At 38.2% G+C, this 13,866-nt stretch overlaps 2 protein-coding genes and 1 long non-coding RNA gene across 3 annotated transcripts; 1 reads left to right on the forward strand and 2 right to left on the reverse strand.

Moving 5' to 3' along the window:
- Positions 1 to 2,643: 2,643 nt before the first annotated feature.
- Positions 2,644 to 4,346, reverse strand: LOC145914592 (uncharacterized). The gene is made up of 6 exons (XM_083002414.1): positions 4,232 to 4,346; positions 4,061 to 4,169; positions 3,834 to 3,990; positions 3,348 to 3,555; positions 3,008 to 3,128; positions 2,644 to 2,812 (listed from the first exon to the last, which is right to left on the reverse strand). The coding sequence occupies exons 1-6, from the start codon at positions 4,344 to 4,346 to the stop codon at positions 2,644 to 2,646; spliced, it is 879 nt and encodes a 292-aa protein (XP_082858540.1).
- A 2,078-nt stretch (positions 4,347 to 6,424) lies between these two features.
- On the forward strand, positions 6,425 to 8,822 carry LOC145913511 (carbohydrate sulfotransferase 11-like). Its single transcript, XM_083001207.1, has 4 exons — positions 6,425 to 6,554; positions 6,835 to 7,019; positions 7,461 to 7,597; positions 8,028 to 8,822. The coding sequence occupies exons 1-4, from the start codon at positions 6,459 to 6,461 to the stop codon at positions 8,645 to 8,647; spliced, it is 1,038 nt and encodes a 345-aa protein (XP_082857333.1). The 5' UTR covers positions 6,425 to 6,458; the 3' UTR covers positions 8,648 to 8,822.
- Positions 8,823 to 8,986: 164 nt separating this feature from the next.
- On the reverse strand, positions 8,987 to 11,951 carry LOC145914144 (uncharacterized). Its single transcript, XR_014403361.1, has 4 exons — positions 11,769 to 11,951; positions 10,829 to 10,927; positions 10,450 to 10,533; positions 8,987 to 9,621 (listed from the first exon to the last, which is right to left on the reverse strand). It is a non-coding gene; the product is annotated as an uncharacterized LOC145914144 (long non-coding RNA).
- Between the last annotated feature and the right edge of the window lie 1,915 nt (positions 11,952 to 13,866).

The following is a 13,866-nucleotide window of genomic DNA, read 5'->3' on the forward strand; positions in this document are numbered from 1 at the left end:
TTTTACAAATATTTGTGTTGTAACTAACATATTATCGATTTATTCGGTTTTGTCTGTGGTTTGGCTAATTTTGCCTCAATTACCAGAGAAATTACCGTTTTGTACATTCGACATGTCATTAAGACTATTTCACCAAGATGAGACACGATTCATCGAGTTTGGAGGCATCATTCACAAGTTCAAAATAAAGTTTGATGCTAGTTCTAGGTGTGTACAATGTATATTTACAAATATGATTTTAAAGGTTAAAATTTATAAATATTTTCATTGTTTATAGTGTTTATTTGTCAAATGTCCACACACTTCAAAAAGATATTGAAGTAAGTTTTATGTTTGCCAACTTTTGTTTTGTTTTTGGAACCTTTTATTTCAGTTGTGAAATTGGTGAAATTATGATATATATATTTCAAAACAAAACTTCGAAAAGAATTGCTTTTTGTGCCACAGAAATTATACATTTAATTTTGGAAATCACAGCAAATATTGTAAATATGTATAACTTGATATTTTGTATTAAAATTTAAATTCGAATATCTGTGTCTTAAGTAACTTATGAATTACTGTGTTGGATTGTTAACGTTGATCTAGCTCGTTTGTTTGTCTTTTTTTACATTTTCCAAAATAATAAAAATTTCCAGAAAATCATCATACACCTTCTAAGTGGACACAATAACTCCATTCATGTCATTCATGGTCACGCTGTTTCTGTGCAAATCAGTAAGTATGTTGTGCATTAACATAGGTATTTTCTGCATAATTAATTGAGATATTTACCAGCCATCAGTTAACTGTTATATTGGGCAATCATATTGCAGAAGCTCGTCAGTGGACATGCAAAACAATTGTAAACAATAATGGGAGGCATCTTAAACCATCCAAAATATCATTCAAGCTCTTTGTAACAAGGAGAGAAATTAATCAACCAATGGTAAAGGTATTTTTCATTAAAATACACTTTCTGATTCTGTGATTTTATTTCAACAGAGTCCTGACACTACATTGGATAATTCCTTTCTTCAGTGCAATACTGCTGAAACAGAAGGTGATTGTTTTCTTTTTTCGTACTGTGGCTGATCACTTGATTGTTAAAGTTTAAACTATATACTTTAATTTCCACATGCGCAGTAGTAAACGTTGAAACTGTCTCTCCTAACCTGCCTAATCTACAACTTGGAAAGTGTGACATTACAAAGGCTCAACATTAGTAAGAGCGCTTATGTGTTGTTTTTTGTGGTAATATATATTGTGCTCAAGCAATGTTGTAAGGCTCCATAAGTTGTGTTAAAAAGTGTGGTGTATCTGGGAATTATGTTAAACTTTTATGATATATATGTATACATATTTATGCCTGTACAGTTTATCATTGTTTTGCTTGTAGTGTAAGGATGAATGAGGTAGGTAATGATTCGTTGATAAATTCTTGGTAAAGATTCATTTTGATATGTAGTTAATGATGCAAATATTATTTCGTTTTTTGTTTTCTTTATCTTTTTGTTTGACAATGCTACCAAAATGGAGTGGTTGCATGTGTTTGTTTTGTTTAATTTGCACATTTGCCATTGATACTTGACCTAAAATTTATGTTGCAGGCTTCCACTCAAACAGACGAGCTGGGCATCAGTTTATGCTTGAATACTGAAAAATCTTTCACTGAAAGAGTATTTGCTGCTTCATGTGATTTGGAAGCAACAGGTATAGTGCAAGCAAAGTCTATGTTTGTTTAATTAATAAATATCTGTTGCTAAAAAATAGAAATTTTTTTCTTCTGTTGATTATTGTTTTGTTGACAAGGTCATGAATTATCAATTTTTATTTTCGTCTTCATTATGTAAGTTTAGAACACAAATATTGATGTGAAAAGATCAACAACAATATGGTAAAAAGGGATTCTTAAAGTACGGGTCACGACTAGTGATGTCTTGCACCAGATCCGGGGACCCAGAAACATATCGCAAATTACTTGTTTTTGGGACCCACTCTGTGATACTCGCTGACTTCCGATTTTTTGATTGTTTGTGATTAAGTTTTTTTGTGACATGTTGATTTGTTCCTCTCATGATAGGCTAAACATAGCATTCTGTTTGGCAATCAAACATTTTTGCCATACCGTTAAAATACACGATTGAATCGGTGTTAACAAACTGCCAGATCCAAATTATCCAGCCGGATTTGATTGATAACAATCCGGATCGGGCCGGGCCTGATAATTTGGAACTGGGAACATCACTACTCAACAACCCCATTAAGGTTTTTTTTAATCAATAATACAAAAAAGTTTCAGAAGCCTTGTGTATAGAAATCACGTGTCACCTTATGCGTGATGTTGTGATCATTTTTACTCACTATTACTATTTTTTGATTCAGAAGAAGATCAAGCTCAGGATCATAAGAAAACTATACTGTCTTACACTTCTTGTGTACTTTTGTAGGTCATATTATGACACATTTTGTTCAATTCATGCTTTCGTTCAATATTCTTTCTTTACCTTTCCCTTCTCATATTGGATGAAGCACTGGAAACAATTTGAAACCGAATGACTCAATTACTTTGTTTATGAAACCACTTGATTACTTTTCGAAACTAATTGTGTTTGAACATTCCAACAACAACAAAAAACATTGTGACGTCGTTCACATGACTTTTTAATCGAAGTACTGTTTCAACAAGACCAGTAGCTCGCTGACTGGTTGGTATCCATTACGGACGCACCATGCTTGGTTACAGAAATGTCTTCTCATCCTAGGCTCCAGAAACCATGTGTTCCGAAGACCAACAAATTCGATCAACGGTGTGGTATCAAACATCCTGGCACTGTAAATAAAAGGAAATGTTGAGACTGAATATAAGCCGATGGTTACTGATTTTCGTAAACGCACGATTGCAGCGCGGAAAACGAACTTTTAAGTTACCGTGTTTTTTGGTTACTAATTACTTATGCCACTGGCCTACATATTTTTGTAGCCAAATGTTTTTGTATGAAATTGATACACTTTATCTTTGGTCTACCTCAAGTACTCCAGGTTAAGACAGTAGGACGCGTCGAGATATCTCATCGTTGGGTTGTACTTGAACAGGTCACTTGGCAATCTTATAATTCTCGTGAAGGAAATGCGTAGCTCTCTCAATTCTGCAGAAAATAAAGCGGTATTGTGATTGGCCAGTTTTACTGTAAAACTTGCGTTAATAGGTGTTCAAAACGTTTATAGGCTATAAGCTTCGGGTGCCAATGAAATGTGATATTTTTCGTTACTCAACATTGAAAAAATACATCTTTGTAAGTAAGGCATTTTTTTCCGATGAGAATATCACAAGCAAAAAAGTTTTGAAATGAAAACATTTTCTTTACCTGGGTTGTTTTTAAAGAGAGTATTTGGGATTATCTTGAAAGGATTTTCGTTCAGTGTAACTTTGACCAGTTTGCTGTTGTTGGCAAACAGATTCTCTGGCAGAACTTGTATGAGATTTTCTTTGAAATCTGCTTGTTCCAGCATGGGATTGTGAGCTAAGAAATCTCCTACCAGTCTTGAGACGCTGGAACGGTCTATCTTGATCACCTGTGAAAATATAAAAAATTTATTCTGTTCAGCTGTAAGAAACGTAATCAAAATTACCACAGACAATATAGTCACGTTAGAAACTAAGTGCCAGAAGAACAATTCTGATTAATTAATATAGTCAGCTTGTTTTAATTTTTTATTTCTACACACTTATTAATCACATGGCGAGCACATTTAGACCCCTGACAACGCTTCCAATCCCGAGGGTCACTGATACCTCCGGTTGAAAATCACTGATCGATAGTGAATTATACACAACTGAAGGTTGTTCGTACTTTTAATTCCGGCATATGTCGTATAACGTTGTCTCGAACTGACTCTATGTCATCGCCGATAATGTTGTAGCCGAGATCCACCCACTGAGTGTCTCCGCGCACAACGATTCGATTAAAGCTGGTCAAGCGCTTTGCACGGCATTTCAACTGTTTTAAACTGAACATAAGTTAGTTTTAATCTCACATATCTTCTTTACCACTTGTAAACTATTGCAAGTGTGATTTACTACGTTGTTTGTCGGTATCCACTGTGTTTGAAATATCGAACTCTCGGTACAAACACGCACGGTGTTGGGGACCTTGTATCCGGTTGCTGGCAATCGTCGCCAACCCATCCTGCAAAGTGCAGAAATCACCCAATTACATAGTGCAGTATTAGTTTAACATTATCAACCCACCTCTAGCGCAGTCGCAAATGCTTCCATCCTCACTGCATATCATCCTTTCATAAGCGACAGAAATTTGTGGGAAGCCAATACACGTCAACAGCAAAAAATACGTTAAAGACGTCATTTTGTTCCAGGTACAACTCGTTTAGTGAACCTTGCTTGTATGTAGTGCAGACGTCGTCCCAGTAAATGCAGAGGCTTCCTAGTTAGCATGTGGGTCAGTCGAACACCGCTGATAAGGGAATGAATGATCGTCTTGTGTTCACTGATAAGCCGTGATGTAAAATGCACGGCAAGTTAGTGATCCAAGAGTTGGGATATTTGTTGTTATAGATATATCAGAAGCCTATAAAGTGTCTACAAAATTATTATTTTAAACTATTTATGGCATGGAAAAGAAGTATGACATGACAAGGAAGTATTATGGAAAATTCCTATGTTACGTCACAAAGCCTAAATCAAGGCGTCATTTTCGTCATACCTAGTCGATGCCAACGCACATACACACATAGCATATTGATTTTTCTTGTGCTGGTGGCGCCTTTGGTTACATTTCAACGAGAAATTATAACTCTATTTACGTATAAAAGGCATATTCTTTTCGGAACCGTTCTACCCAAACGTTCTTTTTCGCTCTCGCATCGATTCTGTGGAGACCAGCCTAAGGGTGGCAGAAGAAATCTAAATTTGTATGAGTTAAAAAGCTTTGAAGGCTTGTTCTTTAACTTTGGACAAGGGGCTTGTCGACGATGTTTGACTTTTGTTTAATGTGAGTTTCATGATGGTGATGGAAACACAACGGGAAAAAGGAATTCTAATGAATACGTTTCATAACTATGATAGTTTGTTCCCATTAACCAACGGGTTAGGCCCAGAAAACTCGCGCAGTTTTCGCGAACGCTCAAACGTCCAACCTAAGTTCAATGGTTGAAGGACTGCGCCGCAAATTAGGAATCGATTAACAGCTGATGCCACAATTAAGCGGGTATAGTACATTGCTTAGTTAATAAGTATTTAAATACGCTGAAGCGTTACCGGCTGGCTTCTGTTCTCACGAACACTTGAGTGACGATGTTTAAAAGCTATAGTGAATGTATTCATTCGTTGCTATACAGTTTTAATGTTCAAAAAATGAGGCATGGCCTTTAGAGCTCAGTGAGCTCAGGGGGTGCGTACATTGATCCGTTGGTTGGTATATTAGATGATACATGGGACCAAGGTTTACGTCAACGTTTGCATGTAATTCTGTTCGCCAATGTGGTACGGTTTATTACAACGCATTTAATTAGTGGTAAATTTAGTAGCTTCTGGATATCTGTTAAACATTGCGTTGTGTGAAGCTTCGTCAAAATATAGTCAAAATCATATTTTTGAAGTATGGAAAAAGGTGGGTAAGGTGTATCAGTACCAGTCAACATACATAAACTTGTTTTAGTTTCTAAAAATATCTTATTGTTATTCACTCGCTGCGGATAAGGGGAAATTACGCTGTAACATTATTTGCTACGCTCCAGTGCACTGTATTGTTTCTCAAGCTTCCACGAGTATAAGTTCCGAGCCAATAAATGCCGCCCAGGTCAAATAGGAGTATTCGCTATAAACCTATACGCTTTCACAAACATTTGTTGCCATTCTTGCTTCATTGTTAAGACTATCTTAATTTGGACATTATAGGAATAATAAAACATAAGATCGAGGTGCTGCTATCACCAACAAAATGTTTATACGTGGAAGGCCACTGTTGATTTGCCCGCGCGTAAATATGCGGCATAAATAATTAAGCCATGCAATGTAAATATTGGCTGCTGGCCAACGTATTTCTTGCCAGTATTGAAAGTGGACGTAGCAAAGGTTCAACCATATGAGTAACATGCAGTATAGGGCAGGATAATCGCTATGAACTTTTGTTGCTTAGTACGTTGCTTGTTGTAATATGTCAATGAAAAACACGAAAATGAGACAGCGGTTTAGAGATATTTATGTATATTTGCTCATAAAAGACTACAGCACGGGACTTGTGCCATTATGAAAGTCCCACGATGTTGAAAATTATGAGCAGGAATTTTACTGTTAAGCAGCTGAGCTATGTTGATGAATAATTAAGCGTGTTAAGTGCACCTATTACCTTAGCGTTGCCACCTTTACCAGCGCAGGTCAAATACCTTTGTGCAATATCAGCTCGTTATATTTGTTTTCTCCTTGAGGTGTGCGTTGTTGTGTAGCAATGTAAAGCGAGATGCCGTTTCCGCGGAAGCTTGTGAAATCATTTGGGGCGCTGGCCCTTCTGTCTGTCAACTTGTACGTCCTACATGTGCTCCTGGTTTCACACCAGGTAAGATGGGGTGATTGTTTTCTGTGTTGTGTTATTGTATATCGCTAGACGGTAAAGACATTGCAGAGTTGGGATTTTCGATTGGTCTTATTTGTATTGCACAACTATTGTTTAGTTATTTTCCTGATCAATCAGTATACATCATTTCAATTAGTGCCAGCGTCTGGTTTATATGCAAGATCGAAAGCAAATCTAATACAACACAACATATTATCAATATTGTGTTTGTTGCCTTGCACGAAATACTCCACGCCAAAACTACAGATATTCACATTGGCAGGTGGCAAACCAGGAAGCAATGCGGGGAATTCCCATTGCGTCACGAGCATTTTTAACATCTCAGGCTGCGTGGGTTGAACCAACAGAAAATTCAATAGCCCTGGAGCTCCAGCGACGGGTAACATCGATGCATCAGCGTTGCGACGACGCAAATCTCACCAGGGCTTTGGATTTTAACAAGCTCCCGTAAGTCCTCTTAGATTTAATGGAGAGTTAACGGCATCACAAAATACATGGCATCTTTAAGGTTTGTCCGGTACCTTTTCCGGTTTGGTATACCCTTTACATTTGTGCTTCCCAACCTGTTATGGCTTACGGCACCCCACAAAATAAAAACGGTTTTCATGGCACCCATTGTGAACCCAAAGAACATCCGCATTGAAATATTACCATGAATATAACAAAAAAATTCCATGGTGAGTATGCATGGAAAGAAGCTATAGCGGCACCTTCAAAAGTTACAAATGGCACCCCAGTTGGAAATCACTGCTTTACATAATGTATACACCGTGTTTGGATGCTGTTTTTTTTAGTTAAGTCTTAAAACAACTCCTCTGCTTAAATATAACAAATCCTCTACTTAAATATAAACAGATCACGCCTCTAAAATCTTGCTGTTAAATTCAGGGCTGGTGATTGGCCGTGGATTTACGTCTCGCGCGAATACAAGATGCTTTACTGCCAAATTCCAAAAGTAGGCACCACGAACTGGTTGAAACTCTTTGCCGCAATGAAAAACAGATTTAACACAAGCGGTAGCGCGGGTAAGACACGGTTGCTTATTTGTCTTGAGAAATTAGATCCGTCACAATGCACTGATTAGGTTTAATGCTTTAAAACACTGCATTATATGAGAACTGCAAACACAAATGCATGTGTTTAGTTTACTTAACTTATGCCAAGTGTAAATTTTGATGAAGTTGAAGTTCTCTAGAATTGTATGGGCTATCTTGTTTATATTAAAGATGTACAAAACCGTGAGTTATGTTCCTAAGTGTAAATTATAATTAATTCTGGCCAATGTATTTCTTGCCGGTTCTGAAGGTGGACGTGACGAAAGTTCAACCATATGAGTAACGTATTATTAATTCAGACTGTTTTATTGGCGCAATTGGTGACAAAATTTGTTTGCGGTTTATTATGTTCCAAATACTAAATTCTTCAAATCGATCATTTTTTATTCCGTATCAGCAGGCGTGAGTGGCAAAAACGTACACGGAATGAAACTTGAACTTCTTTCGTATCTGAAGCCAAATGAACGGAAGCAGGTTTTACGCAACTTTACCAAGTTCCTTGTGGTTCGCGATCCGTTCGAGCGAGCTCTGTCTGCGTTTCGGGACAAATTCGAATGGTGCCCCGACCTCAAGGGTCCCATGTTTCGTAAACTATCCAAAAACCTAGTGGAGCGCTACAGAACAAATTATTCGGCAGGGCACACCTCAAGACTGCCACCTCTGCCGCGATTTAGCGAATTCGTGCAGTTTCTCGTCGATCCGCAAGGTAGCGCTCTGGTGACGCACTATTCGGAGCCGAGACATTGGCAGCCGCAAAACCAGCTTTGTTTTCCCTGCAATATCGACTACGACTACGTTTTGAGTCTTGACAATATAGATGCCGAAGCCGAATTTTTGCTGAGAGCCTCTGGGGTGCCAGAGGTTATAAAATATCCGCCAAGGGGGAGCAAAAAGAACCAATATGCTGAAATGATGACGGCGTATTACGGAAGCGTAGACCCAAGATTCGTGAATGCCTTGTATCATTACTACGCCCTGGATTACCGAATATTTGACTTCAGCCCTCCACCTCAGTTTTAACTTTCATGGAATTTGGCGCATTTATTGAGTGGTAGTATTGCTGCGTTGTTATTGAAAAATGAATTTATAGCGTTATTGCATATAGGAGTAGATTACTATTTTCTTACTAGCTCAAATATTTGAAAAAATACTAAATTAAACTACACCTATATGTGAACTATAGCAAAGACGTTTTACTATGATCTGTGCAATTAACGTTGGATTTTATCGTATAACTGCAACCTTGGTAGACTGAATTGGACTCTGTACACACCCCCGTACATGTATTGCACGTTAAAGACCCCTTAGCACTAGTTACTGCTATACTGATACACCCTTCATATTCCCAACTTGTGAGAAAATATTTATGTTATATTGTAACGGTAAGTTCATGCTAACATAAGAAGCGTAGACTCGAAAAGTAAATGTTTTTTTGCACATTGCTGACATCCCGTAGCACTCGTTAGGGTTTTAGATCTGAGGATTAAATACAAATGTGCAGGTGTTGTTTGTCCGTTACGTATATATGTAACAACGTTTGACATCGATTTAAACGTTGTTGCGTTGGCAATTTACAGAAAAATACCGTTTTTACCGTTTCCAAGATAAAATGTATCGGAAATACTACCACAGAAATCATATGTTAAGGCAAAAAAATGCTGCATCAATTAACTCCACTTTTTGTTTTCATACCGGACATAACACAAATAAACAACACACACGCAAAAGGAAATCAAAACATTCTACACTTTAGATACAATTTTCAAGCTCCAGGTAAACAGTCAGTTGTGATGAACATGGGCTGTCACAAGTTCCAACTCCAAAGCTTGAGTGTCAAAATCCCGTCACCAGATAGCGCTAAGGAGTGTTCGATGGAAACAAATTCACCACCACCGGTGGAGGTTTTTAATTGTAAAGTTTTTGGCAAGTTTTTTACTGACTTCCTTCCTTTTCTTCTTCCTCAATCAGGGTTGACTTTTCAAATCTTGACAAGTCTGCATTATTAAAGTGGTTTTTAGTGATCCGTGCGCAGTGAAGTGGCCCGTGGATACAAAGTTCAGGTAATCGACGCTGTTTTTTGAAAGACCTGATTTGATGCATTATTGTTGACATAACCCCGAGGAAGTCTCGCCGAATGGCAGACGAAACATCGGTTTCAAATAAACACTTTAGAAACTAAGTGCCAGAAGAGCAATTCCGATTAACTGACTGTATGTTTGCTTACCGCCGTAAATGTTATTCGGCAAATGCCACTTTCACCAAAAGATATTTTGTTACCACAGCTACAATCAAATAAATTTGCCACGTGTTTTTACATTAATTATGACTGCGTTGAAATACAAACAATTACAAAGGTCAACTTGTATGTTTGCTGAGGGTTATTTTAGTTCGTCCAATCCACGCATTGTTATCTTTTTTTCGACTAATTTCTTTTTTCGACAGAACCTAATTGCGCGCAAATTACACTGACAACCGTATAAACACATCGCAAGCAAAGAGCGGCCGAATCACACACTGTACATGTCTAATTTATGGGCCAAACGCCTTTGAATAAAACATGAGCTAATGGCCCGAGATTGAATGGGTGGATTGGCGTGAAACTAAAAACGTTGTTTTGGTGCTCTAATTTTCGAAACCAAAGTTATAGTTCAATATGATTTTTACAGCAATCAAATACTGGAAAATTGAAGTATTTGTTTATCAAGTGAACGTCCTTGCAGTAAATCGTTATCACTTCGAGTATTAAATTATAAGCACAAAGCTATATAGTTCAAAAACGTTCAACATCAACACGAAATCAACTGTAGAAATCCGAGACCAACCTTTAAAAACAGGCACTTGGAGTTGTAGTGGCGTATCCTGGCGGTGTAGGATTTTCTTGGGACGCTTGTTGTCATTTTTTGGTCCTGTGCAATATGGTTAAATGTACGTTCAGTTTTTGATTATGGAGGGAACAGCATAACACATGGGCAAAGTGTTTGTATATCTTATATTTTTAGTCTACGTGACATTAACACAGATAATATCACGATCCGAAAGGCAACGCCTACCAGTGGTTATAAGGAAGTGGCGATTGATCGAAATCGATGTTTATTTGATTTTTCATAGCATAAAGTTTGTAAATAAAGTGAAGAATTTTTATGAAACAGAATTACTCTGGATACTGTACGACACTCGAATGAGCATTTACAAAATATTTACCATTCGGACTAGGGCGAAACTGTAGATGCTTTCCATCTGCCATGTTAAGGTTGGCAACCGCATCTTTGCTTAACCCGTTGCCATACTTGGCGGTCTGAGCTGAAAAGGTAAAATTGTATGACGTATTATTTTCGCACAAAACTTATTTATACACGCTAAATTGGGAACTCTAATGGCTCAATGACAATTACAATAACAAGGTACCGCGAAAACGCATAGGCGCGATTTAAAACTTTTGGAATTTTTGTCCCATTGTTAAGTACATGAATATTAGGCCGACTGGGAAACTCTATAAAACTTGATTCGATGAATTGCAAACGATCCGAGCTATGCAGGATAAACTCTGCCAGCCACGTTACTTTGCATCGTTTACCTAAAAAGGGAAAACGTCGGTCTAATGCGTGAAAATCGTGGCTAATGCGACAGCGGCGTAACAAGTGTGTCCAGTTGTAATGAGGGAGAGACTGCAAATGTCTGTCTTTATACAGGGCAATTGTGGGTCACCAAAAGTTAACTGACCCAATTACAAACAAAAGTTCAAAAGAGTCAACTTTTTGTTGCTGGATCTGCAACTACGCCTGCATGTCCGGCATTTCAGGCATCCCTATCTTTTTCATTTTCCCATGGCTTTTTACTCATGTTTTCGTTACGCATTTACGGGCTTATCATTATGCAGCACGGAAACGTGCTTTGTAGTTTGTCACAACAGGTACATAATTTATGCAAACGTTTGACAATAACGATTGGTTACAGGAACTGGACTACAGAGAATGTACATCTACCATTACTGATTGTCATTTTTTCGAATTGTTATTACTTAGTGGTATCTCAGTATCGATCTGTGAGCGCCACCGTCTATATTGGGCCGAACCAGTGTAGTTGCTTTTATAACTACCATTAGCAGCTATAATGCTAGCAAATATAATTTGATGAAACTTACTGTTTGATGAAACTTCTGCCATCTTTCAAAAGAATCTGCTTTGTTTCGTAGACGCAGTGATGAAATTTGAACTGAATGAAGTTACAAGTAGCTGATGGTTGTCTTCGCTTGCTCGTTCAACAACACTTGTCAGTTCGACTGAAATTGTTTTCGCGAAAGGTTGTGAAAAGCTATGCTTACAAGCTCTCTGCAAACACAACACATGCAAATGGTTACATGGAATTGATAACATCGTTGAAATAGATGGAAGCAGAACAGACACGACCGCATCTCCCTGCCGAAGCTTGTTTACGCAACAGGTTTCCCGAAAAAAAAGGTTGTTGCGGTTAATTGCATTGGTCGGGTTCTTGCTTCGTTCGGTGGATGTTTATCGTCATAACAACCGTTTATTTGTGTGGGTTTTAATTGAACGATCTTGTAACATTTTTGTAAAGGTTGAAAAGAATAGGTGAATTTCACTGTTCTTTAAATTCTACCGAGTCGAGTATGACGAGTTTGCACGATGCTGCTAAAATCCTATAAACTTGTGGCGTATTTTGTGCAAACGCCTTTCAAAAACCCACATGTTATTAACAGCCAGCGAAGCAAGGCACGAATGCAAATGAAAGCGCTGAGAACCGGCCGCACCATTTCCCCCAATCAACCGCATCAACAAGCGTGTTCTCTGAACAAAACCTTTCACTGCTTCCCCGAAGCGTTGGGTTTCGTCCAAACCGCTACCGCGTGACGAAATGCAGTTTTCCTTGTTTGCACTGTTGTTATCTTTGATAGCCCGTGTATCTGCCAGCTGCATGACAGCCAACAACGTGTTTTTGCGAAAGAGCGGCGTCTTGTGATGAATCTGTCCTACCTGTCAATACATTCGATACCACTTTATTTCGCCAGAGGTTTCCGGTGCGTTTTTAAACAATAATATATTGATTGTTTTGTCGGGGTTTAACCACAAAAAACTGCACTCTGTATTTCCAAGCATAGCGGATACCTTGGCTTGGCCTGCGCCTTTCTGACTTCGTGGTGTTTTAATGATGCGATAAAAAAATCGATGCCCGTGCACTTGGCAGTCTCTGAGTACATTTGAAACCGATGCCAAGCAACGAGCTCGTTCTCGCTATAAACGTTGTAAGGTTGTTTTTCTTTTCTAAGCTATCCATTCCTACAGTCAAAGATCTTCCTAACAGTCACTCACCACGCTCCTTTGAAACACTGACAAGTGACTACCGAATCACGAAAGAGCTGCGTCATTCAAGCGCTCAGAAACCCCGTCACGATCTAACTGGTGCGCATTGGACACGCTTATAAACCCCCATAGCGACCACAATTTTTAATCACGCCCTGACGGGGTGTAGACTGTTGGTTGTTTCGAAGACAATAGATTCACGTCACGATCATTCATGATTTGACCGCTTTTTGTGCGTATACGGTCACTGGTCAGTCAAGAAATCCAAAAATAACAGTTGTTGATGCTGTAGATGCGAAAATAGACTTAATCTTTTGTTTGATGTTTAGTTAATATTAGCGCCACTCGTTTAGACGAATATTATTGACAATATGCGCACGTGCTCCTCGTCAAAAATCTAAATTTGTGAGACAAATGAATATATTTCTACGTAACAGTACAAGCTGGTTTTGGGTACACAAGGTTGTTCGTTTTTACAGTTCAAAGTAGTTTTAACAAATGTGCCTGAAATCTTTACGACAGCGAGTTTTGTCTGCTAAGATCTTGCTTGGATCAATGTACTGCTGGGGAAAATATGCTGTTTACAAAACGTTAACCACGAAGAACCAAACCCTCTGCACCTGCAACGCCAAACGCGTGGTTTTCGTGGTGTTATGAAGCGTAAAATTGAACTTTCTTTTTCAAACACTCACTTTCGTCAGCTTATTCTCGTCTGTTTAAGCCTAGTATGTTTGTTTTGTTGTTTGCGTAAGCCGATAAAAAGCTTCTGTTGGGTTACTTATATACGATAGATGCGTTTACTCGGAGATAAAAACCTCTCCTGTTCTCTGAAGATGCGTAGATAAAAACATGCTCTGAAGACGGCGAACTCAAATTTAAACATTTGTTTAACATGAAGTACATTTACGCTATTACAACGTT

The sequence above is a fragment of the Ascidia mentula genome, chromosome 9 (assembly GCF_947561715.1).
Source record: "Ascidia mentula chromosome 9, kaAscMent1.1, whole genome shotgun sequence".
In the NCBI taxonomy this organism is placed as follows: Eukaryota; Metazoa; Chordata; class Ascidiacea; order Phlebobranchia; family Ascidiidae; genus Ascidia; species Ascidia mentula.